The following is a 27,657-nucleotide window of genomic DNA, read 5'->3' as shown; positions in this document are numbered from 1 at the left end:
CCATCTAGAATTCTCTGTTTAGATCTGTAACCCATTTTTAAATTGTATTATTTAGTTTATCGATGTTTAATTTCTTGAGTTCTTTATTATTTTGGATATCATCCCCTCTGTCAAAGAGTTGGTGAAGGTCTTTTCCTTTTCTGTAGGCCGCCATTTTGTCCTTTTGATGGTATCCTTTGCCCTACAGAAGCTTTTCAGTTCCATGAGGTCCCATTTATTGTTGATCTTAGTGATCAATTGATGAGCTATTGTGCTCTATTCACAAAAGTCGTTTCCTGTGCCAGTGCACTCAAGTGCCACATTCTCTTCTATCAGATCCAGTGTACCTGGTTTTATACAGAGCTCTTCGACCCACTTGGACCTGGGTTTTGTGCAGGGTGATGGATATGGGGTCTTTTCATTCTTCTCTATGCAGACACCCTCTTAGACCAGGAACATTTGTTGAAGAGGCTTTTTCTCTTTCCTGATGTATAGTTTTGGCTTCTTTGTCAAAACTCAAATGTCTGTAGATGTGTGCGTTTACTTCTGGGTCTTTGATTTGATTCCATTGGTCAACTCATCTGTTTATATCTTAATACCATGCGATTTTTATTACTATTGCTCTGTAGTACAGCTTGAGATCAGGGATGGTGATAGATTGTTTTAGCTGTCCCAGATTTTTTGTTTTTCCATATGAAGCTAAGTATTGTTCTTTCCATGTCTGTGAAGAATTGCGTTGGAATCTTGATGGAAATTGCATTGAATCTGTCTATTGCTTTTGGTAAGATGGCCATTTTTACTATGTTAATCCTGATCCAAGAGCATGGGAGATCTTTCCATCTTCTGATATCTTCTTCAGTGTCTTTCTTCAGAGACTTGAAGTTCTTGTCATACAGGTCTTTCACTTGCTTGGTTAGAGTTATACCAAGATATTTCATATTATTTATGGCTACTGTGAACGGTGTTGTTTCCATAATTTCTTTCTCATCCCATATACTGTTTGTATAGAAAAAGGCTACTGATTCTTTTGAGTTAATTTTGTATTCTGCCACTTTGCTGAAGGTGTTTATCAGCTGTAGGAGTTCTCTGGTAGAATTTTTGGGGTCATTTATGTATACTATCCTATTAGCTCCGATTAGCAATACTTTGACTTCTTCTTTTCCAATCTGTATTCCCTTGATCTCCATCAGTTGTCTTATTGCTCTGGCTAGAACTTCAAGTAGCATATTGAATAGATATGTAGAAAGTGGACAGCTTTGTCTTGTCCCTGATTTTCGTGGAATTGCTTTAAGTTTCTCTCCATTTAATTTGATGTTGTCTGTTGGCTTGTTATAAATTGCCTTTATTGTGTTCATGAAAGCATCTTCTCTTCCTGATCTCTCCAAGACTTTTCAAAGGCTTTATTATTATCTAATGAGATAATCATGTACTTTTTTTTCCCTTTCAGTTTGCTTATATGGTGGATTATGTTGATGGATTTTCATATGTTGAACCCTCCATCTCTGGGATAAAGCCTACTTTATCATGGTTGTTGATATTTATTGATCTGTTCTTGGATTTGGTTTGAGAGTATTTTCACATCAATGTTCATAAAGGAAATTGGTCTCAAATTCTCTTTCTTTGTTGAGTCTTTTGTGTGGTTTAGTTATCAGGATGACTATGGCCTTATAGAGTGAGTTTGGCAGTGTTCCTTCTGCTTCTATTTTGTGGAATAGTTTGAGGAGTATAGGTATTAACTCTTCTCTGAAAGTCTTGTAGGATTCTATGCTAAAACCATCTAGCCCTGGGCTTTGCTTTTGGTGTGTGTGTGTGTGTGTGTGTGTGTGTGTGGCTTTTATTTCCTTAGGGATTATAGGTCTATTTAAATTGTTTACCTGATCCTGATTTAACTTTGGTTAAGTGGTATCTATCAAGAAAATCATTTCATTTCAATTTTGTAATTTTTTGGAATATAGTTTTTTGAAGTAAAACCTAATGATTTTTTGGATTTCCTTGGTATATTTTGTTATAAATGCCTTTTCATTTACGATTTTATTAATTTGGATGTTCTTTCTCTGCCTTTTAGTTAGTTTGGCTAAGGGCTTACCTATCTTGTTGATTTTCTTAAAAGACCAACTCTGGTTTTATTGATTCTTTATTTTTCTCTTGGTTTCTAATTTATTGTTTTCAGCCCTGAATGGCTATTTCCTGCCATCTACTCCTCTTGGGTATGTTTATTTCCTTTTGTTCTAGAGGTTTCAGTTGTGCTTCAGTTGTCAATAGTATGAGATCTCTCTAATTTTTTTTATGTAGAAATCTAGTACTACAAACTTAACTTAGCACTGCTTTTATTGTATCCTGTAAGTTTCATTGAATTTTAGAAAGACTTTAATTTCTTTATTTATTCCTTCACCCAGTAGTGAGTTGTTCAGTTTCCATGCATTTGTAAGTTTTCTGTTATTTTTGTTGTTGCTGACCTGCTTTAATCCACAGTGATCTGTAAGATTCAGGGGGCTATTTCAATTCTCTTGTATCTTTTGAGACTTACTTTGTAACCAAGTATATTGTCAATTTTGGAGAAGGTTCTGTAGGTTCTGAGAAGAAAGTATATTCTTTTGTGTTTGGGTGAAATGTTCTGTAGATATCTGTTAGGTCCATTTTATTCATAACATTGGTCAATTTCATCATTTTTCTGTTTCTGTCTGAATGATCTGTTCATTAATGAGAGTTGGGTGTTGAGATCTCCTTATTATTTATGTGTGGAGTTCAATTTGTGATTTAAGCTTTAGTAATGTTTCTTTTACAAATGTAGGCGCTCTTGTCTTTGGGATATACATAGAGACGTCATCTTGGTGGATTTTTCTTTTGATGAGTATGAAATGCCCTTCCCCATCTCTTTTGATTAATTTTAGTTGAAAGTCTCTAGAGATGAGAATGACTAGCCCATCTTGTTTCTTGGGTTTGTTTGCTTGGAAAAATCTTTTTCCAGCCCTTTATTCTCAAGTAAGGTCTATCTTTGATGCTGAGGTGTGTTTCTTGTATTTAGCAGATGATGGATCCTGTTTTTCCATCCATTCTATTAGCCTGTGTCTTTTCATTGGGGAATTGAGTTCATTAATGTTGAGCAAGATTAATCATGAATATTCATTAATTTCTGTCATTTTGATGTTTGTAGTGGTAGTGGGGGGGTAGGTATTTTATGTGCTAGTTTGCTTTTTTATCCTTTGCAGTTTTTAATTTTTCTCTGTTCTGTATATTTAGTGTTTTGTTTATTATATGGCTGAAGATTTTTTTTCTGTTCTGATCTAATTGGTTTTCTGTAAGCTTTTTGTATGTTTATAGGCATCTCTTTCTTTTAGGGAAATTTTCTGAACCTTTGAGCTGGGAATCTTCTATTATTCTTAGGTTTGGTCATTTCACAACACTGATTTTCTCGATGTTTCTTGTCAGGAACTTTTTAGATTTAACATTTTTTTGACCCAATGTGTTAATTTTTCTATCGAGTATTCTATGCCTGAGATTCTCTTTTCCATTTCTTGTATTCCTGTTCTCTGACCTAGGTTTCCCATCCTCAGGATTCCCTCAGTTTGTGCTTTCTTTATTGTTTCTATTTTTAGTTCCTGAACAGTTATATTCATTTTCTTCACTATTTGATTGTTCTTTCCTTTATTTCTTTAAGGGATTTATTCATTTCCTTTTTAAAGGCCATGTCATCTTCATAAGATTGGACGGACTTAAGGTCACTTTCTCATGCTTCAGCTGTGGTAGGACAGCTGGGCTCTGGTCGAGGTATGTTGCTGTGGCTCTCGTCCTTTCATTGGCCTTTAGCCATCTGGGTTTACTTGGTGCCAGAAGACCTCCAGGAGTGCAGGCCAAGCTCTGGACTGGACAAGAGTGCAGGGGACAGGAAGCTCACTGCTTCTGGGCTGTCCCCAGGGGGCGCCTGGCAGGCCTTATTCTCTGTCATTCTCTCCCCTTCTCTCATTCTTCTTTTAATGAAATTCCTCGGTGGGCTTTAAAGGGAAACCTCTCTTTCCCTCTAAGACCTTATCATGTTTAGATCACCGTATTGTTATTATTTCTGTCTAATGATCTCTTTCTGCCTTGAGGGACCTTGAGGCCCCATTCATGGCTTAAACCTCATTTGTGAAGGCAATGATGTGTTATTTTCTGGACCAATCACTACAGCCTTTTTACCATTGGTTTTTGACACCTTTCTTCTGGCCTTTTGAAATATGCACTCCGTTGTCCTCTCTGTGCTTAGCCGCCTGCCAAACAGTAGTGATCTGGTTTTGAACCTGACCTGGCAAAAGTTGAGTCTATGTCATGACAGAAGCAGAATCTCAGGGTTGAGAAATGGAGGCATCAGATCTATTCTTCCTTTTTTCTAGCTGTTGCCTGGCAGGTCGTGCCTACCCTCTTGGTGACATTCCTGAAGATCTTGTCCCCTTGGTTAAAAACCAGGTGAGTATTATTTTTATGGCATTTTTATTGTCTGCATCTCTTATTATGACTCATTCAGTGATGGTTTCTCTTCTTGTGATGAACAGCATCAACAAAAGCAATTGGATGGGATAGGGTTAATTTCAGCTTACACCTACACAGCCCAGCCCATCACTCAGGGAGTCAGGGCAGGAACCTGAGGCAGCAGGCAATGAAGAGTCCGTGGAAGAGTGCTGTTGACTCACTGGCTTTTATGGAACCCACTACCACCTGCCCAGGTGTGGGACCACCCACCTTGGACTGGGCCCTCCCCCACCAGCCACTAATTCAGAGCATGCCCCTGCAGGCTGCCTACAGCCAGGCCTTATGGAGGCTTTCTCTCAGTTGTTCTAGCTTATGTTGTCACAAAGCTAGCCAGCATAATGACTGCAGACAGATTGTTGAACATTACACATAGCTCCACTGTAAGGGCAAGAGTCTACACTGTCGCCAACTTTAACATTTGGGTTACGAGGGGATTTAAGAGAGACATTGTGTCACATGGTGGCAGTTTACAGTGTATTCAGCCTGCCTTTGTTTTCTCCACATGGGAATCCGTGTTCCAGAAAGACATAAGGTGGTAGAAAATAATGCACAGTCGCTTTTAACCCTAGGTTTTTGAGTTTCTGATTCGCCTGCATTCTGTGGAAGCATCCTCTGAGGAAGAAGTCTATCCTTATGTTCGGACTTTGCTACATTTTGATACAAGAGAATTTCTGAATGTGTTGGCACTGGTAAGGGACACTGATTCCTAAGGTCTTTTCATATGATCCAAAGATACGTACATGCGTGCAGGTAAGGCAGGAGTAGAAGTGCTTCAGACCTTACCTCTCTGCTTAGAGCCCTCCCTCCCTTGCTGTTGTCTCTCTGTCTGAAGGGAAAAAAGAACATTTCTGTTTTTAAAAAGCTTTTGGCTAGGTGTGTGTGGTCTCTGATTCTATGCTTATGTTACTGGTTCTGCAATATGGACAAGGCTCTGTGGTAGACACAGTAAACACACTAAAATAAACTGAAGTTGAAGCGGGCTGTGGAAGGTCTCCGTTGAAAACACCTTCCTAAAATGTTTAGTGAGAGTTGGCTCGTTCAGATGAGCTGGGTTTTCTGTTTTATATAATTATCTCAGAGAATAATTATATAAAATGTGAAGACTCTCCCCAGTTAAATAGCATTGTATTGTACTTGTTTTGTTTAGCTTTATGGAAAGATGGAAAGTGGTTATGTTATGGTGTTTAGTGAAATCATTTGGTTCACAAATATGTAAAACACATTTACAGACACAGTATTTGAAGAAAATGAGTCAAGAAGGGAACACACCTAAATGCCAACAGAAACTCTGTGAGACGGTGCCTGCCTCTCTGTGTGCTCACACTGCTTGTCTAGGTTACAGCATGTAATGGAGTAAATCCCTGTAAGGAGCTGAGTGCCACGAGAGGGTCTCTGTATCATAGTCTGCATTGGCTAATGTGATCGTCTGACTGCAGAAACTGTGGCCTTAGTTGTATATGGCAGAAGGAAGAGAGCTAACAGTGTCAGATGTGATCAGCCCAGGAGAGGCTGACTACTGTTTCCATGCACTTTGAAGGATCCAGCAGCTGCTCTCACTCTGGCTTGCCTTTAAACATGCATGGAGGTGATTCTTTTTAATTTTTTGCATTATTCTATTTGGGGAGCTTCTGTGATAGGGCAGGGTCCTACAAACAGTTGTCTGAGGACTAAGTCCAGCCCCATTTGGCCCCAAACTTGCAAAAGCTAAGAATGTTTGTATTATTAGGGTTGTAAAAGAGAAGAAAAAAGAATATATAACAGAGACCACATATAGCCTACAAAGTGTGGCATTTTTACCCACAGGCCTTTTACATAGGATGTTTGTTGACCTTCGGTTAAGATTTATCTTGCTATCATATCATCCAAACCTCATAATAATCTTTAATTGTTTGTGTCCTGATTCCCAGAAACTTTGAACATGAGTTTCAGATCTACATTTCTTTGTGGTGTGATACTCTAGCAGTGATGTGCAGGCCTGCCAGCTGTTTCCTACCACTATATGATAACATTGTACCCTAACAGTCACACTCCTATGTCTACCACTGTGTCATAACATCGTATCCTAACAGTCACATTCCTGTCTACCACCGTGTCATAACATTGTATCCTAACAGTCACACTCCTATGTCTACCACCGTGTCATAACATTGTATCCTAACAGTCACACTCCTATGTCTACCACTGTATGATAACATTGTATCCTAACAGTCACACTCCTATGTCTACCACTGTGTCATAACATCGTATCCTAACAGTCACATTCCTGTCTACCACCGTGTCATAACATTGTATCCTAACAGTCACACTCCTATGTCTACCACCTTGTCATAACATTGTATCCTAACAGTCACACTCCTATGTCTACCACCTTGTCATAACATTGTATCCTAACAGTCACACTCCTATGTCTACCACCTTGTCATAACATTGTATCCTAACAGTCACACTCCTATGTCTACCACCGTGTCATAACATTGTATCCTAACAGTCACACTCCTATGTCTACCACCTTGTCATAACATTGTATCCTAACAGTCACACTCCTATGTCTACCACCGTGTCATAACATTGTATCCTAACAGTCACACTCCTATGTCTACCACCTTGTCATAACATTGTATCCTAACAGTCACACTCCTATGTCTATCACCTTGTCATAACATTGTATCCTAACAGTCACACTCCTATGTCTACCACCGTGTCATAACATTGTATCCTAACAGTCACACTCCTATGTCTACCACCGTGTCATAATATTGTATCCTAACAGTCACACTCCTATGTCTACCACCGTGTCATAACATTGTATCCTAACAGTCATACTCCTGTCTACCACCTTGTCATAACATTGTATCCTAACAGTCACACTCCTATGTCTACCACCTTGTCATAACATTGTATCCTAACAGTCACACTCCTATGTCTACCACCGTGTCATAACATTGTATCCTAACAGTCACACTCCTATGTCTACCACCGTGTCATAATATTGTATCCTAACAGTCACACTCCTATGTCTACCACCGTGTCATAACATTGTATCCTAACAGTCATACTCCTGTCTACCACCGTGTCATAACATTGTATCCTAACAGTCACACTCCTATGTCTACCACCGTGTCATAACATTGTATCCTAACAGTCACACTCCTATGTCTACCACCGTGTCATAACATTGTATCCTAACAGTCACACTCCTATGTCTACCACCGTGTCATAACATTGTATCCTAACAGTCACACTCCTATGTCTACCACCTTGTCATAACATTGTATCCTAACAGTCACACTCCTATGTCTACCACCTTGTCATAACATTGTATCCTAACAGTCACACTCCTATGTCTACCACCATGTCATAACATTGTATCCTAACAGTCACACTCCTATGTCTACCACCTTGTCATAACATTGTATCCTAACAGTCACACTCCTATGTCTACCACCGTGTCATAACATTGTATCCTAACAGTCACACTCCTATGTCTACCACCGTGTCATAACATTGTATCCTAACAGTCATACTCCTGTCTACCACCGTGTCATAACATTGTATCCTAACAGTCACACTCCTATGTCTACCACCGTGTCATAACATTGTATCCTAACAGTCACACTCCTATGTCTACCACCGTGTCATAACATTGTATCCTAACAGTCACACTCCTATGTCTACCACCGTGTCATAACATTGTATCCTAACAGTCACACTCCTATGTCTACCACCTTGTCATAACATTGTATCCTAACAGTCACACTCCTATGTCTACCACCGTGTCATAACATTGTATCCTAACAGTCACACTCCTATGTCTACCACCGTGTCATAACATTGTATCCTAACAGTCACACTCCTATGTCTACCACCTTGTCATAACATTGTATCCTAACAGTCACACTCCTATGTCTACCACCTTGTCATAACATTGTATCCTAACAGTCACACTCCTATGTCTACCACCATGTCATAACATTGTATCCTAACAGTCACACTCCTATGTCTACCACCGTGTCATAATATTGTATCCTAACAGTCACACTCCTATGTCTACCACCATGTCATAACATTGTATCCTAACAGTCACACTCCTATGTCTACCACCGTGTCATAATATTGTATCCTAACAGTCACACTCCTATGTCTACCACCGTGTCATAACATTGTATCCTAACAGTCATACTCCTGTCTACCAACTTGTCATAACATTGTATCCTAACAGTCACACTCCTATGTCTACCACCTTGTCATAACATTGTATCCTAACAGTCACATTCCTATGTCTACCACCTTGTCATAACATTGTATCCTAACAGTCATACTCCTATGTCTACCACCGTGTCATAACATTGTATCCTAACAGTCACACTCCTATGTCTACCACCGTGTCATAACATTGTATCCTAACAGTCACACTCCTATGTCTACCACCTTGTCATAACATTGTATCCTAACAGTCACACTCCTATGTCTACCACCGTGTCATAACATTGTATCCTAACAGTCACACTCCTATGTCTACCACCGTGTCATAACATTGTATCCTAACAGTCACACTCCTATGTCTACCACCATGTCATAACATTGTATCCTAACAGTCACACTCCTATGTCTACCACCGTGTCATAACATTGTATCCTAACAGTCATACTCCTGTCTACCACCTTGTCATAACATTGTATCCTAACAGTCACACTCCTATGTCTACCACCTTGTCATAACATTGTATCCTAACAGTCACACTCCTATGTCTACCTCCTTGTCATAACATTGTATCCTAACAGTCACACTCCTATGTCTACCACCTTGTCATAACATTGTATCCTAACAGTCACACTCCTATGTCTACCACCGTGTCATAACATTGTATCCTAACAGTCACACTCCTATGTCTACCACCTTGTCATAACATTGTATCCTAACAGTCACACTCCTATGTCTACCACCGTGTCATAACATTGTATCCTAACAGTCATACTCCTATGTCTACCACCTTGTCATAACATTGTATCCTAACAGTCACACTCCTATGTCTACCACCTTGTCATAACATTGTATCCTAACAGTCACACTCCTATGTCTATCACCTTGTCATAACATTGTATCCTAACAGTCACACTCCTATGTCTACCACCGTGTCATAACATTGTATCCTAACAGTCACACTCCTATGTCTACCACCGTGTCATAATATTGTATCCTAACAGTCACACTCCTATGTCTACCACCGTGTCATAACATTGTATCCTAACAGTCATACTCCTGTCTACCACCTTGTCATAACATTGTATCCTAACAGTCACACTCCTATGTCTACCACCTTGTCATAACATTGTATCCTAACAGTCACACTCCTATGTCTACCACCGTGTCATAACATTGTATCCTAACAGTCACACTCCTATGTCTACCACCGTGTCATAATATTGTATCCTAACAGTCACACTCCTATGTCTACCACCGTGTCATAACATTGTATCCTAACAGTCATACTCCTGTCTACCACCGTGTCATAACATTGTATCCTAACAGTCACACTCCTATGTCTACCACCGTGTCATAACATTGTATCCTAACAGTCACACTCCTATGTCTACCACCGTGTCATAACATTGTATCCTAACAGTCACACTCCTATGTCTACCACCGTGTCATAACATTGTATCCTAACAGTCACACTCCTATGTCTACCACCTTGTCATAACATTGTATCCTAACAGTCACACTCCTATGTCTACCACCTTGTCATAACATTGTATCCTAACAGTCACACTCCTATGTCTACCACCATGTCATAACATTGTATCCTAACAGTCACACTCCTATGTCTACCACCTTGTCATAACATTGTATCCTAACAGTCACACTCCTATGTCTACCACCGTGTCATAATATTGTATCCTAACAGTCACACTCCTATGTCTACCACCTTGTCATAACATTGTATCCTAACAGTCATACTCCTGTCTACCACCTTGTCATAACATTGTATCCTAACAGTCACACTCCTATGTCTACCACCTTGTCATAACATTGTATCCTAACAGTCACACTCCTATGTCTACCACCGTGTCATAACATTGTATCCTAACAGTCACACTCCTATGTCTACCACCGTGTCATAATATTGTATCCTAACAGTCACACTCCTATGTCTACCACCGTGTCATAACATTGTATCCTAACAGTCATACTCCTGTCTACCACCGTGTCATAACATTGTATCCTAACAGTCACACTCCTATGTCTACCACCGTGTCATAACATTGTATCCTAACAGTCACACTCCTATGTCTACCACCGTGTCATAACATTGTATCCTAACAGTCACACTCCTATGTCTATCACCTTGTCATAACATTGTATCCTAACAGTCACACTCCTATGTCTACCACCTTGTCATAACATTGTATCCTAACAGTCACACTCCTATGTCTACCACCTTGTCATAACATTGTATCCTAACAGTCACACTCCTATGTCTACCACCGTGTCATAACATTGTATCCTAACAGTCACACTCCTATGTCTACCACCGTGTCATAACATTGTATCCTAACAGTCACACTCCTATGTCTACCACCGTGTCATAACATTGTATCCTAACAGTCACACTCCTATGTCTACCACCTTGTCATAACATTGTATCCTAACAGTCACACTCCTATGTCTACCACCTTGTCATAACATTGTATCCTAACAGTCACACTCCTATGTCTACCACCATGTCATAACATTGTATCCTAACAGTCACACTCCTATGTCTACCACCGTGTCATAATATTGTATCCTAACAGTCACACTCCTATGTCTACCACCGTGTCATAACATTGTATCCTAACAGTCACACTCCTATGTCTACCACCGTGTCATAACATTGTATCCTAACAGTCACACTCCTATGTCTACCACCGTGTCATAACATTGTATCCTAACAGTCACACTCCTATGTCTACCACCGTGTCATAACATTGTATCCTAACAGTCATACTCCTGTCTACCACCTTGTCATAACATTGTATCCTAACAGTCACACTCCTATGTCTACCACCTTGTCATAACATTGTATCCTAACAGTCACACTCCTATGTCTACCTCCTTGTCATAACATTGTATCCTAACAGTCACACTCCTATGTCTACCACCTTGTCATAACATTGTATCCTAACAGTCACACTCCTATGTCTACCACCGTGTCATAACATTGTATCCTAACAGTCACACTCCTATGTCTACCACCTTGTCATAACATTGTATCCTAACAGTCACACTCCTATGTCTACCACCGTGTCATAACATTGTATCCTAACAGTCATACTCCTATGTCTACCACCTTGTCATAACATTGTATCCTAACAGTCACACTCCTATGTCTACCACCTTGTCATAACATTGTATCCTAACAGTCACACTCCTATGTCTATCACCTTGTCATAACATTGTATCCTAACAGTCACACTCCTATGTCTACCACCGTGTCATAACATTGTATCCTAACAGTCACACAACTATGTCTACCACCGTGTCATAATATTGTATCCTAACAGTCACACTCCTATGTCTACCACCGTGTCATAACATTGTATCCTAACAGTCATACTCCTGTCTACCACCTTGTCATAACATTGTATCCTAACAGTCACACTCCTATGTCTACCACCTTGTCATAACATTGTATCCTAACAGTCACACTCCTATGTCTACCACCGTGTCATAACATTGTATCCTAACAGTCACACTCCTATGTCTACCACCGTGTCATAATATTGTATCCTAACAGTCACACTCCTATGTCTACCACCGTGTCATAACATTGTATCCTAACAGTCATACTCCTGTCTACCACCGTGTCATAACATTGTATCCTAACAGTCACACTCCTATGTCTACCACCGTGTCATAACATTGTATCCTAACAGTCACACTCCTATGTCTACCACCGTGTCATAACATTGTATCCTAACAGTCACACTCCTATGTCTACCACCGTGTCATAACATTGTATCCTAACAGTCACACTCCTATGTCTACCACCGTGTCATAACATTGTATCCTAACAGTCACACTCCTATGTCTACCACCTTGTCATAACATTGTATCCTAACAGTCACACTCCTATGTCTACCACCTTGTCATAACATTGTATCCTAACAGTCACACTCCTATGTCTACCACCATGTCATAACATTGTATCCTAACAGTCACACTCCTATGTCTACCACCGTGTCATAACATTGTATCCTAACAGTCACACTCCTATGTCTACCACCGTGTCATAACATTGTATCCTAACAGTCACACTCCTATGTCTACCACCGTGTCATAACATTGTATCCTAACAGTCACACTCCTATGTCTACCACCTTGTCATAACATTGTATCCTAACAGTCACACTCCTATGTCTACCACCTTGTCATAACATTGTATCCTAACAGTCACACTCCTATGTCTACCACCTTGTCATAACATTGTATCCTAACAGTCACACTCCTATGTCTACCACCATGTCATAACATTGTATCCTAACAGTCACACTCCTATGTCTACCACCGTGTCATAATATTGTATCCTAACAGTCACACTCCTATGTCTACCACCGTGTCATAACATTGTATCCTAACAGTCATACTCCTGTCTACCACCTTGTCATAACATTGTATCCTAACAGTCACACTCCTATGTCTACCACCTTGTCATAACATTGTATCCTAACAGTCACATTCCTATGTCTACCACCTTGTCATAACATTGTATCCTAACAGTCATACTCCTATGTCTACCACCGTGTCATAACATTGTATCCTAACAGTCACACTCCTATGTCTACCACCGTGTCATAACATTGTATCCTAACAGTCACACTCCTATGTCTACCACCTTGTCATAACATTGTATCCTAACAGTCACACTCCTATGTCTACCACCGTGTCATAACATTGTATCCTAACAGTCACACTCCTATGTCTACCACCGTGTCATAACATTGTATCCTAACAGTCACACTCCTATGTCTACCACCGTGTCATAACATTGTATCCTAACAGTCACACTCCTATGTCTACCACCGTGTCATAACATTGTATCCTAACAGTCACACTCCTATGTCTACCACCTTGTCATAACATTGTATCCTAACAGTCACACTCCTATGTCTACCACCTTGTCATAACATTGTATCCTAACAGTCACACTCCTATGTCTACCACCGTGTCATAACATTGTATCCTAACAGTCACACTCCTATGTCTACCACCGTGTCATAATATTGTATCCTAACAGTCACACTCCTATGTCTACCACCGTGTCATAACATTGTATCCTAACAGTCACACTCCTGTCTACCACCTTGTCATAACATTGTATCCTAACAGTCACACTCCTATGTCTACCACCTTGTCATAACATTGTATCCTAACAGTCACATTCCTATGTCTACCACCTTGTCATAACATTGTATCCTAACAGTCATACTCCTATGTCTACCACCTTGTCATAACATTGTATCCTAACAGTCACACTCCTATGTCTACCACCGTGTCATAACATTGTATCCTAACAGTCACACTCCTATGTCTACCACCTTGTCATAACATTGTATCCTAACAGTCACACTCCTATGTCTACCACCGTGTCATAACATTGTATCCTAACAGTCACACTCCTATGTCTACCACCGTGTCATAACATTGTATCCTAACAGTCACACTCCTATGTCTACCACCGTGTCATAACATTGTATCCTAACAGTCACACTCCTATGTCTACCACCGTGTCATAACATTGTATCCTAACAGTCACACTCCTGTCTACCACCTTGTCATAACATTGTATCCTAACAGTCACACTCCTATGTCTACCACCTTGTCATAACATTGTATCCTAACAGTCACACTCCTATGTCTACCTCCTTGTCATAACATTGTATCCTAACAGTCACACTCCTATGTCTACCACCTTGTCATAACATTGTATCCTAACAGTCACACTCCTATGTCTACCACCGTGTCATAACATTGTATCCTAACAGTCACACTCCTATGTCTACCACCTTGTCATAACATTGTATCCTAACAGTCACACTCCTATGTCTACCACCGTGTCATAACATTGTATCCTAACAGTCACACTCCTATGTCTACCACCGTGTCATAATATTGTATCCTAACAGTCACACTCCTATGTCTACCACCGTGTCATAACATTGTATCCTAACAGTCATACTCCTGTCTACCACCTTGTCATAACATTGTATCCTAACAGTCACACTCCTATGTCTACCACCTTGTCATAACATTGTATCCTAACAGTCACACTCCTATGTCTACCACCGTGTCATAACATTGTATCCTAACAGTCACACTCCTATGTCTACCACCGTGTCATAATATTGTATCCTAACAGTCACACTCCTATGTCTACCACCGTGTCATAACATTGTATCCTAACAGTCATACTCCTGTCTACCACCGTGTCATAACATTGTATCCTAACAGTCACACTCCTATGTCTACCACCGTGTCATAACATTGTATCCTAACAGTCACACTCCTATGTCTACCACCGTGTCATAACATTGTATCCTAACAGTCACACTCCTATGTCTACCACCGTGTCATAACATTGTATCCTAACAGTCACACTCCTATGTCTACCACCTTGTCATAACATTGTATCCTAACAGTCACACTCCTATGTCTACCACCTTGTCATAACATTGTATCCTAACAGTCACACTCCTATGTCTACCACCATGTCATAACATTGTATCCTAACAGTCACACTCCTATGTCTACCACCTTGTCATAACATTGTATCCTAACAGTCACACTCCTATGTCTACCACCGTGTCATAACATTGTATCCTAACAGTCACACTCCTATGTCTACCACCGTGTCATAACATTGTATCCTAACAGTCATACTCCTGTCTACCACCGTGTCATAACATTGTATCCTAACAGTCACACTCCTATGTCTACCACCGTGTCATAACATTGTATCCTAACAGTCACACTCCTATGTCTACCACCGTGTCATAACATTGTATCCTAACAGTCACACTCCTATGTCTACCACCGTGTCATAACATTGTATCCTAACAGTCACACTCCTATGTCTACCACCTTGTCATAACATTGTATCCTAACAGTCACACTCCTATGTCTACCACCTTGTCATAACATTGTATCCTAACAGTCACACTCCTATGTCTACCACCATGTCATAACATTGTATCCTAACAGTCACACTCCTATGTCTACCACCTTGTCATAACATTGTATCCTAACAGTCACACTCCTATGTCTACCACCGTGTCATAACATTGTATCCTAACAGTCACACTCCTATGTCTACCACCGTGTCATAACATTGTATCCTAACAGTCATACTCCTGTCTACCACCGTGTCATAACATTGTATCCTAACAGTCACACTCCTATGTCTACCACCGTGTCATAACATTGTATCCTAACAGTCACACTCCTATGTCTACCACCGTGTCATAACATTGTATCCTAACAGTCACACTCCTATGTCTACCACCTTGTCATAACATTGTATCCTAACAGTCACACTCCTATGTCTACCTCCTTGTCATAACATTGTATCCTAACAGTCATACTCCTATGTCTACCACTGTGTCATAACATTGTATCCTAACAGTCACACTCCTATGTCTACCACCGTGTCAAAATATTGTATCCTAACAGTCACACTCCTATGTCTACCACCGTGTCATAACATTGTATCCTAACAGTCATACTCCTGTCTACCACCTTGTCATAACATTGTATCCTAACAGTCACACTCCTATGTCTACCACCTTGTCATAACATTGTATCCTAACAGTCACACTCCTATGTCTACCTCCTTGTCATAACATTGTATCCTAACAGTCATACTCCTATGTCTACCACTGTGTCATAACATTGTATCCTAACAGTCACACTCCTATGTCTACCACCGTGTCATAACATTGTATCCTAACAGTCACACTCCTATGTCTACCACCTATCATAACAGTCATACTCCTATGTCTCCATTTCCTTAGACTAATAAAAACATATTTTCAATTTGGGTTTCAAAGTAGTGACTGCATGCTTCCGAGAGGAAATGGTTATGGAAAGGGAAAGTCTCTTTCCTTTGTCAGTGTTTATAGAACACTTACTAATTCTCTCTGCCTTTGGATACTACTTGAATAGCACTTCTTTTACAAATGGTACCTTCTGCATCTTCAGTGACATCTCACGTAAGCAGTCTGGGATGAGAGAGAAAGTATGTGTGTGTCTGTGCGCACGTGTGTTTGTGTGTTTGTGTGTGTGTGTGTGTGTGATTGTGTGTGTGTGTGTGTGTTTTCATGTTCTAATAAATCAGAAGATAGAACTGAAATATTTTCTTGCCAGCTCTTATCTCCAGGCAGGCTCATATTTAACTCATCTAAGTATAAAAATATCTCGTGGTTGAACTTCCCAGATTAATAAGCCTTCCTGTGATTCCTTGGCAACTCATTTCATCCAGCTGACTGCAGTGCACACTAGTTGAGATAACTAGTTATTTTTCAGTGTAAATAATTTAGATAATTGAATGGTTACTTTTGCTTTGTTTGTCTTGAATGATTTTTAAAGCTCCTGCCATGTGCCAGTCAGAAATAGGAAGGGAAGGGCATGCCAACCAGAGGAAAGGGTCTTTGTAAAGACTAGCAAGTCCTCTGGCTTGAGTAGAACTGACTTGAAAGCCCATGGTGATGCAGATCCTTCTAAAAATCCACTGGGACAATATGCAGTTCATTTCCCAGGTCAAGAGTGTAGCAACCGGTGGGGCTTTGCTCTGGGGGCTTTCCACAGAGATCTCTGGTCCGACTAGGTCCAAGGGTTCAGGTGAAGGGGAGAGAGCTCAGGCAGGAAGGGGAAACAGTTTTGCTGCCTTCTGTCGCTGCTGCTGCTGCTGCTGCTGCTGCTGCTGCTGCTGCTGCTGCTGCTGCTGCAGCAGGACATCAGGCTGGGCTGAACCAGCAAGGGACTGACTAGCCAGTGAGGGGTACAGGAGAGCTTCGGGCAGCAACTTAAGGAGAGAGGATCTCTTCCTCAAGTGGCAGTGTTACAGTGCTTATGACAGAATAATTGCTGCACATCTTTAATCCTGCACATCTTTAATCCTTCTAATCCTTCTGAATAGGATTCTTAAATATAGTTTTGGGATGGATCAGTGTCTAACAGCAGGTACTTCCTATTGGTTTGGTCTGAGAACTTGGGAAGACCTTGTCTACATATTTGGGGGCGTGGTCTCGCTTCTATGACTGATCTGTCTTGAGCCTACACAGGTCATGTTCTCACCTGTGAAGGAGGGGCTTGGGACATTACCCTGCGTGACTGATCTGTCTCAAACTTCTCTATAGGGAGTTGTGTGTGTGTGTGGCGGGGTGGGGGTGGGGGGGAGCTGTAGCTATGTGAGAGGAACCTGATCTCCTGGGAGACTGGGGATGCTCCTGCTGTCCCTTTTAGGGTCCCCAGGGATTCGACCCATCTCAACCAGGAAGCAGGGTACCTTTCACAGCCTGCCAACATAGAGCAACCATGTATCTCTGTTAATTTAATTCCTTTGCAGGGTTAGGGGTGGAGGTTGGGGTGGTGTATGTGGGGGCCTTTCTCACACTCAGCACCCAGGTGTGTCCCAGTTTCTGTCCCTTATGTGTTGTTCTGTGTGAAGTTGGCACTTTTATCACATAATACTGTTGCATGCTGCCCCCCAGAATCTAATATTTTTGATACACATTATATTCAGGACACATTAAGCAGTAATATACAAATTTTAAGTGCTGTGCTTGGCTCTGTTTTGAGGATGTGGCAACTCATTCTGGTAGTTAGGCTTAAATTTTTGGCCTTTTAGCAGTTTTACCATAATTATTTTTCTTTGTTTTTACTTTTCTTATTAAAACACAGTTTAAATTAACTTTTAGGTTAGCATATTAAGTACATGGTTTCCGCAGGAACCCACCATACATTCCACTTTGTTTTCATTTGTTCTTCTTTACCATGGTCCTTCTCCGTTTGCTTCCTCCCAGCTAACTCCCCTTTGCCCAGGAAGTCCCCTCACGTGTATCCTGACTCTTCTCTGTGTCCCACTTCCTTGACGATCGCTTCCACCTCTCTGTGACCCTCTTTCTAGTTCCATGTCCCACAAACATACATCTATAAATCAATACACAGTCGCATGCACGAACATGCGTACACAGATGAGTGCACGAATGAGTTCTGCATGTGGAAGAAAGCATGCAGTGTTTGTCCTTCTAAGTGTGTGTCTGGCCTGTTTCTTTCACATAAGGATGTCCAATTTTACTTTTCTTTATGGCTGCATAAAATTGCCTTGTATATGTGGTATACATTTTCTTTATGCAGTCTTCTGTTGATGGACATCAAAGCTGGTTCATTTCCTGGATATTGTAAATTGCATAGCTGTAAACCATGATTATTTTTGAAATGCCTATCTCTGAAAACCCTTTTTCTCAGTTGTAGAAGTCATGAAAATTGTTTTATATGACAGTAAACTGCATTTCAGATATTTCCAAGTAAAAGTCTGAATGGTGACTAAGCCTGTGGCATCTTACTCTTCTGTCCTCAGGCCAAGGTTCTAGGTTTCCCGGTCCTACATGGGTCTCTGTGACCTTCACAGGCCTGCAGAGAGATGGTCCAAGGGAGGCAAGAAGGTAGTTTGGTTCAGTATAGTTCAGTAGTTGATGTTGGTTCAAACTTCAAGAGTCTGACCCCAAGTGATTCATTTTAGGTATATTTAAGCACAGCACAATTTGGTTAAAACCTTCCTGGCGATAATTAACTCAGTCCTACTTGCCCAACAAGGCATATGTAAATTCCCTTGAGGAACAAAGTAAGCTACATACAGATCAGACATGACTACATTGAAAGTCTTTGTAGCATACATGTGACACCGTTTAGAAAGATAGGTTCGGAAGATTGAGAACAGAGATGGGGGCAGGAAGATTTAGTAATCTGTTTCCTTCTAACATTAACCAATAACAATTTCTTGAAATTTTCCCATGAAGATAGGTCCTGTAGATTGGGGAAAACAAGTTTATGATAATGGTCTTGGGGAGGGTCTGGTGTGGTCTCCAGCCACGAACAGAGCAAAGTTCACCAGGCTAGAAACCATGTCCACTCCCAGGATGTAACAGGTATTACATTCCTTCCCTTAAAAGGACAACCGTGTGTGCTGGACATTTGAGGTTCCCCTGTTGTTTCTCTGTGCACACAAAGACCTCTGTGCTCCCCCATAGCCCCTTGCTGTTTGTTTTTGCAACATTGTCTTACTTTCTCAAACTCTTTGGTTATGTAATAACAGTATATATATTAATTTTAAGGTCTTGGCATGTTGTAAGATGTTAAGTGCTGTAACTGGGGCTGGAGTAGGCTCAGTGGTTAAGAGCACTTACTGTTGGTGCAGAGCCTTGGGTTCCATTCCTAGCAACAATATGGCAGCTCACAGCCATCTGTGACTCTGGTTCCAGGAGGTCTGCTGTCCTTTTCTGGCCCCTACTGGTACTAGGCAAGCATGTGGTAAACACACCTGACTGTAGGCAAAACACTCACACATGAAATAGAGTCTTAAAAAGAGGAAAGAGGGCCAGAGAGGTGGCTCAATGATTAAGAGCGTATCTCACTCAGCTTGTCTCCTCTTATAGAGGACCCAAGTTTAATTCTCACACCTATGACAGGTGGTTTACAACCACCTGTAACTCCAGCTCCAGGGGCTCTGGCCTCTGTAGACACCTGCATTCATAGACAACACCACCCCCCAATACGTGTGTGTGTGTGTGTGTGTGTGTGTGTGTGTGTGTGTGTGTGTAGTGGTGGGGGTGGATATAACATTCTAAATGCATATTTTCTCCACAAAATATGTCTGAAATGAAGAGTATTACTAGATAATATCCCTTAAACATTAGAATATGGGCGTTTGTCATTTTATTTCACAGATGCTTTAATGATCATATAGGTGTTATTTTATCCAAGGAAATAAATTCAGTTGCTTCCCGCTAAAGACAGGGAGATGTAGTCACCTGTTTCCTCCTAAAACTAACAAATGACAGTTACTTAAGTTTCTTTCTTTCTCTCTTTTAGACCTTTGAGGACTTTAAAAATGATAAGCAAGCCGTAGAATACCAGCAGCGCATTGTGGATATTTTACTGAAAGTAAGTGTTCAAAGAGTGCGTGTCTTTCTATTGACTGGTGGTATGGCGAGCTAATTGAGAGTTTTTATAGTCGGATCTGAAACAACCCGTCTAATGCAGCCGTTCGTGGCAGCATTAGTATTATATTATGGTGCTTGCTCCTCGAGAGGCGAATGAGATATTAACGATGGAGAACGTTTACTGTGTCTAGAGTGAGGCTGGAGGCTGGGATACAGCTGACGGACGGCGTCTCGAGAGGCGCTCAGTCTGATAACTGCTCTATTAGTATGGTCATGTGCAGTAATAGAGATACTAAGAAGGAATTTGTACCAGCAGTCTCTGTCCCAGGCTGGGTTGGTTAGTGTGGCAGTGCCATGTTCTGCCATGGCATTGCTGCTATGAGTGTGCAGAGACGGACGGTCCCTGGTCTTTCTGTTGGCACAGCTCTTCAGAGGGTTTCAGTCGTCAGTCTTCCTCAGCCCATGAAGATTCTCTGGTCCTCTAGTTATGTGTAGCACAAGCACATTGCATCTGTAACATTCTCTGTACCACGCACAGCACACACAGCACGCACAGCACGCACAGATCAGCTCAGCTCAGCTATTCATGAGCCTCGTAAGACAAGCGGTGATGACTCTGAGAACAGAATTTTCAAATTCTCAGATAAAACCAGGTAAATCCAGGTAGTCAGTATAAAGGATCCCCACCTGGATTCCCAAATGTCTACCTATTTGTAACCATGCCTTTTGTCTATCTGGTATTTTTCTGTAGCTCTCTGTTCGGTCAGATAGAATTAAATTATACCCGTGAGATAACTCAAAATGGCAGTAGTTTAACTACAGTGGAAATGCACGGTTCTTTCTTCTTTTTTTTTTTTTTTTTTTTTCTTTCGGAGCTGGGGACCGAACCCAGAGCCTTGCGCTTGCTAGGCAAGCACTCTATCACTGAGCTAAATCCCCAACCCCCAGCACGGTTCTTTCTTAAGCAGGAGGCAGGCAACCTGACCCAGTGGAGAGACTCAGAACCCCCAGGCCCTGAGCCTGCTCTGTTACTGTTACACTTACCACAGGGTTTCCGATGGTTCAGTGTGGCTGCTCTGTTACTGTGTAGCTAGCAGGCCCGTGTCACAAAGACACGGAAGGACATGTGTCTTTAAGGAAATGTCTTTGAAGTTGTATACTATAAAATTGCTTATAATATCATGTTATCCAATACTTTGGAAGCTACTAAGAGAGACTGAAGCATTCTGGGTTACAATATGCTCAGCTGAAAATTGGAAGTTGTGTTTATCAGTTAGGAGGGAAGGACAGATACTTGTGTGTATGTTAGTGCAGTTTTCCCGTAAGACAGACCCCGGGACTTTATATCCGAGAGAGGTTTATTTATCACAGCATTGGCAGCCGAAAGCTCACGATCGGGTAGTCTCGCCTGCCTGACTTCCAGTAAAAGTCCCCTCAGCTTTGTCAGAATGTAGATAGCGTCACGGTGTCAGTGAATGTGAGAGAGGGTCAGGAAGTCAGAGAGGTTATAGGGATCAGGTATACTCTTTAATGACAGCCTAGCATTAGCCTCACCAGTGACATCTGTGGGCACACAGCTTCTGCCAACTAGACCAAAATTCCACCGTTTTCCCAGAGGCCAAACTTCTAGCTCATACACCTTTGGGGAACAAACCGTATCCTAGGTTAGCCCACTTTGATGCTACGTCCATCACTGATGTAAGGTGACATCTGAGATTCTCCTTATTTCATAGTCTCTGACTGCTGATCCCTTTTCCCGCCATCCCCTGCCCCTCCACACACGAGCTATTGAAGAGATTTCTTCACCCATGTGTCATCGTCCTGACTTGAGTTCTTTCAGCCAGCCAAGCCTCTTCCCTCCCTTCTCCGTTAGACTGCCGACGTCTTCTGTGTCCTCTCACAAGTTCCTAGGTTGGCTAGAGCTCCTTCGTGTTTTCAGGATACCTTGGTCTGCACTTGCTCATTGTCTCAGATACGTTTACAGATTTTCCTATCTCAACTTGAGCCTCGTGAAGGTAGCAGCTGAGGCTTATTACTAGTGGCATTTTTATATCAATTTTATTAATTGCGTTATACTGTGTTTACTGTATTCACTAAGGCCCTGTTGTAGCATGCCCAGGATGTGTGCTCTCTGTGCCTGAACTCTTGTAGGTGTTTAAGAAGTATTTATACATTAGTCAGTTGGGATTTGAATTGAATCTATTCTAGTCTGGAAGGATGATCCCGAAGCAGAGACTGGAGCTCTGTGACTCCCCGGGACTGTCGGCATGGGCTGTTTTTTCCTGCTGTTACAATCTATCACCTCAGATCAATGAGGAGAACATTTCCAGTGCCAGCTTGTATGGAAGTGTGTTTGGACAGGAGTGCTGAGAGCAGTGGAATGGCAGGGCACGGTAGACAGGCTCATTATGTATGTATGGTCGCACACATAGAAAACACAACTTGAGACTAAGTGATACCCAGGAAATTTGTAATCGTGGCCTTTGCAATATTTTGAAGAAGAAAGAGATACTGTGGGATAGAATCAGACATTTACTGAGTAGGTAAGAGAATCAGGAGTGAACTGGAGCCGCTTCTGTAAGGAGTGTATAAGGTCAGATAGTTTGGAGCCTTACAGAGCAGAAGGAAGCATTAGGTGGGCCCCGAGATTGGAATCCTAGAAAGGGGACCTTGGACACCAAGCAGAGCAAAGACGGAGCCATGGAAAGCTCTTCGGTCATGGGCTAGAATGTGTGGTGTGTTCAGGAGCTGGCTGGCAACTTGGATGCACAGGGAGCGCAGAACTGGAAGTGTAGCCCAAGACTGTACTTCTTGGTGATGTAACTCAGTGGTGACAGTACACTTGACAAGTGCTCTCCATCACTGTGAAGCAGGAGGACCCCCGAGTAGGAAGGTCAGGGCAGGCTCTAGGGACTGCTTTACAGCTGGCAAAGTCTCATACTTTAAGCATGTGTCTGAATGGAGGATAAAGGGCGGAACTCAGAAGTCTTACAGTGGATGTGCTGGATTCCAAACCTCTCTTGTGGTAAATTCCCCCCAGTTGATTCAACACAGCAGCCCTCGACAGCACGTAATCTTCAGCCGCAAACGTCTGCGTTCTTCCTTTTGTTCAGGGCAGGGTTGTCCACCCACTGATGATGTGCAGAATGTGTCAGTTACATTTTCCATGTGTGGGGACCTCGAGTGTCTGCTCTGCACTGGGCTTCAGCTGTCATCACTGCCGCAGTCAGGACTCCTTCCTCAGCCCGTGCAGTCCCTCACACACTGGCCTCCTGACGCCGTCTGCCTGTAGCCCCTACTCGAATACAGGATCATTTCTCCACTCTCCAGCTCAGCCCCTCTAGTCATCCCACAGTCTGCGTCATGCATATGTCCCAGGTTTCTGAAGCTGCCATCTGATTTATCCTCCTCCTCCTGTCTTCCGGTACTCACACATGCCTTTGCTCTCGCTTCTCTCTGTTGATGCTTTCTTGGCAAAGGTTCCACTTAAGACTTCAGAGCTTGGCTTAGAAGCTGTTTCTTTCTTGTTTTCTCACAGATTCCTTCTGTAGCAGTGAATCTAAGGTGCTGTTCTGTTGTGGGTTTTTTTTTTTTTTAAACATTGGGCTTCCTTGATGTGTTTGTGCTTTTATAATGATGTGATCTGATTACACGTTTTAAGATGTAATCTGAGTGTTTAATCTGACTCACCTTCCTTCTCAGTTCATGATTCCAACTGTTGCTGCTCAGTCTTCTCCTTTTAGGACAGGATCCTAGCCAGGGAATGGTGGCGCCCATGGTGGGCAGGTTTTCTACCTCAATTAATATGATCAAGATAATCTTCCACAGTCAGGCCCAGAAGTCTGTGTCCCAGGTGATTCTAAATCCTGTCAGGCTGACAATCTATGCTGACCATCACAACTCCCTGAAAGGCCCCATCAGAGCACCATATATACCATGGGGACTTAGGGCATGAGAACAAAGTTAAACCAGAGGAGTGGCTGTGATTGGAAACCTGTTGTATATGGTTGTCCATTCAACTCCAGAGCCATTTGCAGATTCCACAAAAAGCAGCCACCCCACGAAGGCAGCTGTGACTTCCTTCCTGGGGTTTCTTCACCGTCAGGTCATTTGACTTTGAAGCCCAAAGCACCATTCTTCTTCCTCACCCATAGGTGTGCCCTCCAGATAAAGTACTGCTAACTGGTTTCTTTTGCTCACCAGGTTATGGTGGAGAATTCAGATTTCACCCCGTCACAAGTGGGGTGCCTCTTTACATTCCTCGCTCGGCAGCTCGCGAAGCCCGACAATACCTTGTTTGTGAACAGAACCCTCTTTGATCAAGTAAGTGACTTTACAGTAAGACCTGGAGCTGCCGTCTTCTGTTCTCCATTCGTAGACAAGGCAGACTGCCGGGGTCTGCGTTCGTTGGGATCTAAGTAGGGACGTGTGTTTTAGAGATGTGTCCTGGGTTATGTGACTTTCACATTATGGGGGCCTGGCTCTCAAAATCCAACATCAGTATTAATAGTCATTTGGTTACTCTAAGTTGCTTAGAATTTCTTGCTTCTTAATTTAGCAGCTTAAGAATCTCTCTTTCTCTGATGGTCACATCCTGTTGGTTGCCTGGGGAAGGGGCTACTTTGAGAATTCTTGTGTCTGCTTAGAAATCACTTTCCTGCAGGCATTTCCCAGTCACAGAACGTCCCCTACATGTCCACAGGTTGTGTGACAACCACTCTCAGTGTAGAGAAGCCAGGGGTAATAAGGTGATATACTGAGCACTTCCACCACCCAGCAAAGCCTCCTGCACATTTGATTCACAAAGTTTTCCACAGGTTCTGCCATCAGTCCATTAAGCCTCATTTTTTCAGAGAAGTCCCAGAAGGTTAAATAACTCATCTAAGGCCAGGCTTAGGGTAACTTTTTTTCTAGCAGAAATCTTATAATATGTAGGATAGGATTTAGATTCAAATGTCCTGACTGAAGCCCATGGCCGCTCGCCATGGTATTAAGGAACTCAAAAGGAAGTGCTCCTGGTTATGCTTCTCAACAGTGAAGAAATCCAAATAGGACACATGCTAAATATAGGCGTCCTTGAAGCCTGATGCCCACAGTAGGCCATCAACTGGACAACACCGTCCGTGTGGGTGCTTGTTACAGCTGAGTGGGAATGAACCGTTGACACAGGATAACCATCGCTGTTACCTTTGGCCAGGTCCTTGAGTTCCTCTGTAGCCCTGACGATGACTCCCGCCATTCTGAAAGACAGCAGGTATGGACACCAGAACTCTGTGCTAAAGATTGGGGATAAAGCCTGTTTTAGTTACTTTTGCCGTTGCTATGATAAGGTATTCTAACAAAGGTACTTTAAGGGAGAAAACATTTAATTTAATTCACGTGTGGTCCATCTGGCTGAGACGGTTTCTCTGCAGGGCTTGAGGCAGCCGCTCTTGTGAACTACAGGAGCCCATGTTGGCATACTTCATCTGGGCAGCATCCTACGGTTACGGCACGAAGGGCTCCGCTCTGGAGACTGGAATCCACCTGCTACCCCACACCCTCAGTTAGTCCTGGGATAGTATCTGGCCACCACTTCTGTCCCCTCGTGACGCTTTCCTGAGCCGTGCTTTAAAAGCCTTCACACTGAAACCGTGGGCACTAAGTCAACCCACTTAAAGTGGATACCAAACTTTGTAAGGTATTAAGTCACAGCAGTTGACAGTTGTGACTGTTGAGCTGGCCTTCCTGGTGGCAGTGCACACTCAGACTCCGATGAAGAGTGTAGACTGTCAGCAGCGAACCCGTTAGCTGTTCTGTTATGGCCCAGCGACTGCTTCAGACACCGTAGAGAGCAAGGCGAGCAGTCGAGTTCCTGTTGAACAAGTAACAGGGAGGGAGCTCTTCTGTTTACACCTGTGTGTCTGCAGCAGTGAAGGTGGATCGTGGTGTGCATGGTGTGTGCACACCCTCTTAGTGTGCAAGCCTTCTTTGACACAAGGAGAACTATCACGGTGGGATTGCTCTCCGAACATTAAATCCAGACTTTGAAAATTAACCACAGCTCCTGTAGCCATATTAGTTATAAAGGTGCCTACTCAGATGGCTGCCCCCTCCGTTTTTAAAAGGGTGAAAATTGCTGAGAAAAATTGTTCAAGGTCACAATTCAAATTAGTACTTGGCGACTTCCTTCCCCGATGACGCAGCACTCCTGATACTGCTTGTCACACATCAGACTTGGTTTATGCAGTCTTCCCTAGTATTTCCCGGCAGTGTGCTCATAGACAGTAATTAGCTTCCCAAATATAGTTTCTGATAGGATTGTTGCCATTTATATAAACTTATGTAAATAAATAAGGTGAAAGGAAAACACGTCAGAACTTCACTCTCTCATCAGTAGGGTGACTGCTTTGTCCAGTCAAGTAACAGGTTGTTTTTATCATCATCATCGTCGTCGTCGTCGTCGTCGTCGTCGTCGTCGTCGTCGTCGTCGTCGTCGTTGTCGTCGTCATCGTCGTCATCGTCGTCGTCATCATCATCATTTTCTTTTAGTTAGCATTCAAGACAATGGGTTTCACCTTGACATTTTCATACACATGTACAGTACTGTATACCCGCACATCCACACTTCCCCCAACACATAGCTCTAACCATTACCCTCTCTTGCCTCCCCTTGTAGGTAACACTTTTGAATAATAACGACAGTAACAAACTGTTCCCTTTCCCGCTACAATGTAATGCATAAAAACAGATACACTTTGTGTGTGAGCATGAGCCTTGGCGCATATGTCAGAGGACAGGTTTCAGGAGTCAGGTCTCTCCTTCCACCATGTGGGACCCAGGATTGAACTCAAGTTGGCAGGCTTGGGCCAAGCCCCTTTACCTGCATGCTGGCTCAGACATTCACACTTTTCAGCTTAACGGCCTTTTTAATATTTTTCTCCACTTTCCTGATGGACAAGCTATCGCCATCAAGGAACCAAAAGTAGACATT

The 27,657-nt window shown here is 42.3% G+C and overlaps 1 protein-coding gene across 4 annotated transcripts in view; it reads left to right on the top strand.

Annotated features, from left to right (window-relative positions):
• Nucleotides 1-27,657, top strand: part of Vps8 (VPS8 subunit of CORVET complex) — a 223,458-nt gene that overhangs the window by 88,696 nt on the left and 107,105 nt on the right. For all 4 annotated transcript variants that reach the window (XM_087575759.1, XM_087575760.1, NM_001427620.1 and 1 more), the window contains 5 exon segments: nucleotides 4,350-4,422; nucleotides 5,055-5,174; nucleotides 20,614-20,685; nucleotides 24,888-25,007; nucleotides 25,882-25,938. In XM_087575759.1, the coding sequence (XP_087431885.1) occupies nucleotides 4,350-4,422; nucleotides 5,055-5,174; nucleotides 20,614-20,685; nucleotides 24,888-25,007; nucleotides 25,882-25,938 (442 nt within the window).

This window comes from Rattus norvegicus, chromosome 11 (genome assembly GCF_021556685.1).
Source record: "Rattus norvegicus strain SHRSP/BbbUtx chromosome 11, alternate assembly SHRSP_T2T, whole genome shotgun sequence".
Classification (NCBI taxonomy): Eukaryota; Metazoa; Chordata; class Mammalia; order Rodentia; family Muridae; genus Rattus; species Rattus norvegicus.
Note: the sequence above shows the minus strand (reverse complement) of the source record. Positions and strands in the feature narration are given on the sequence as shown.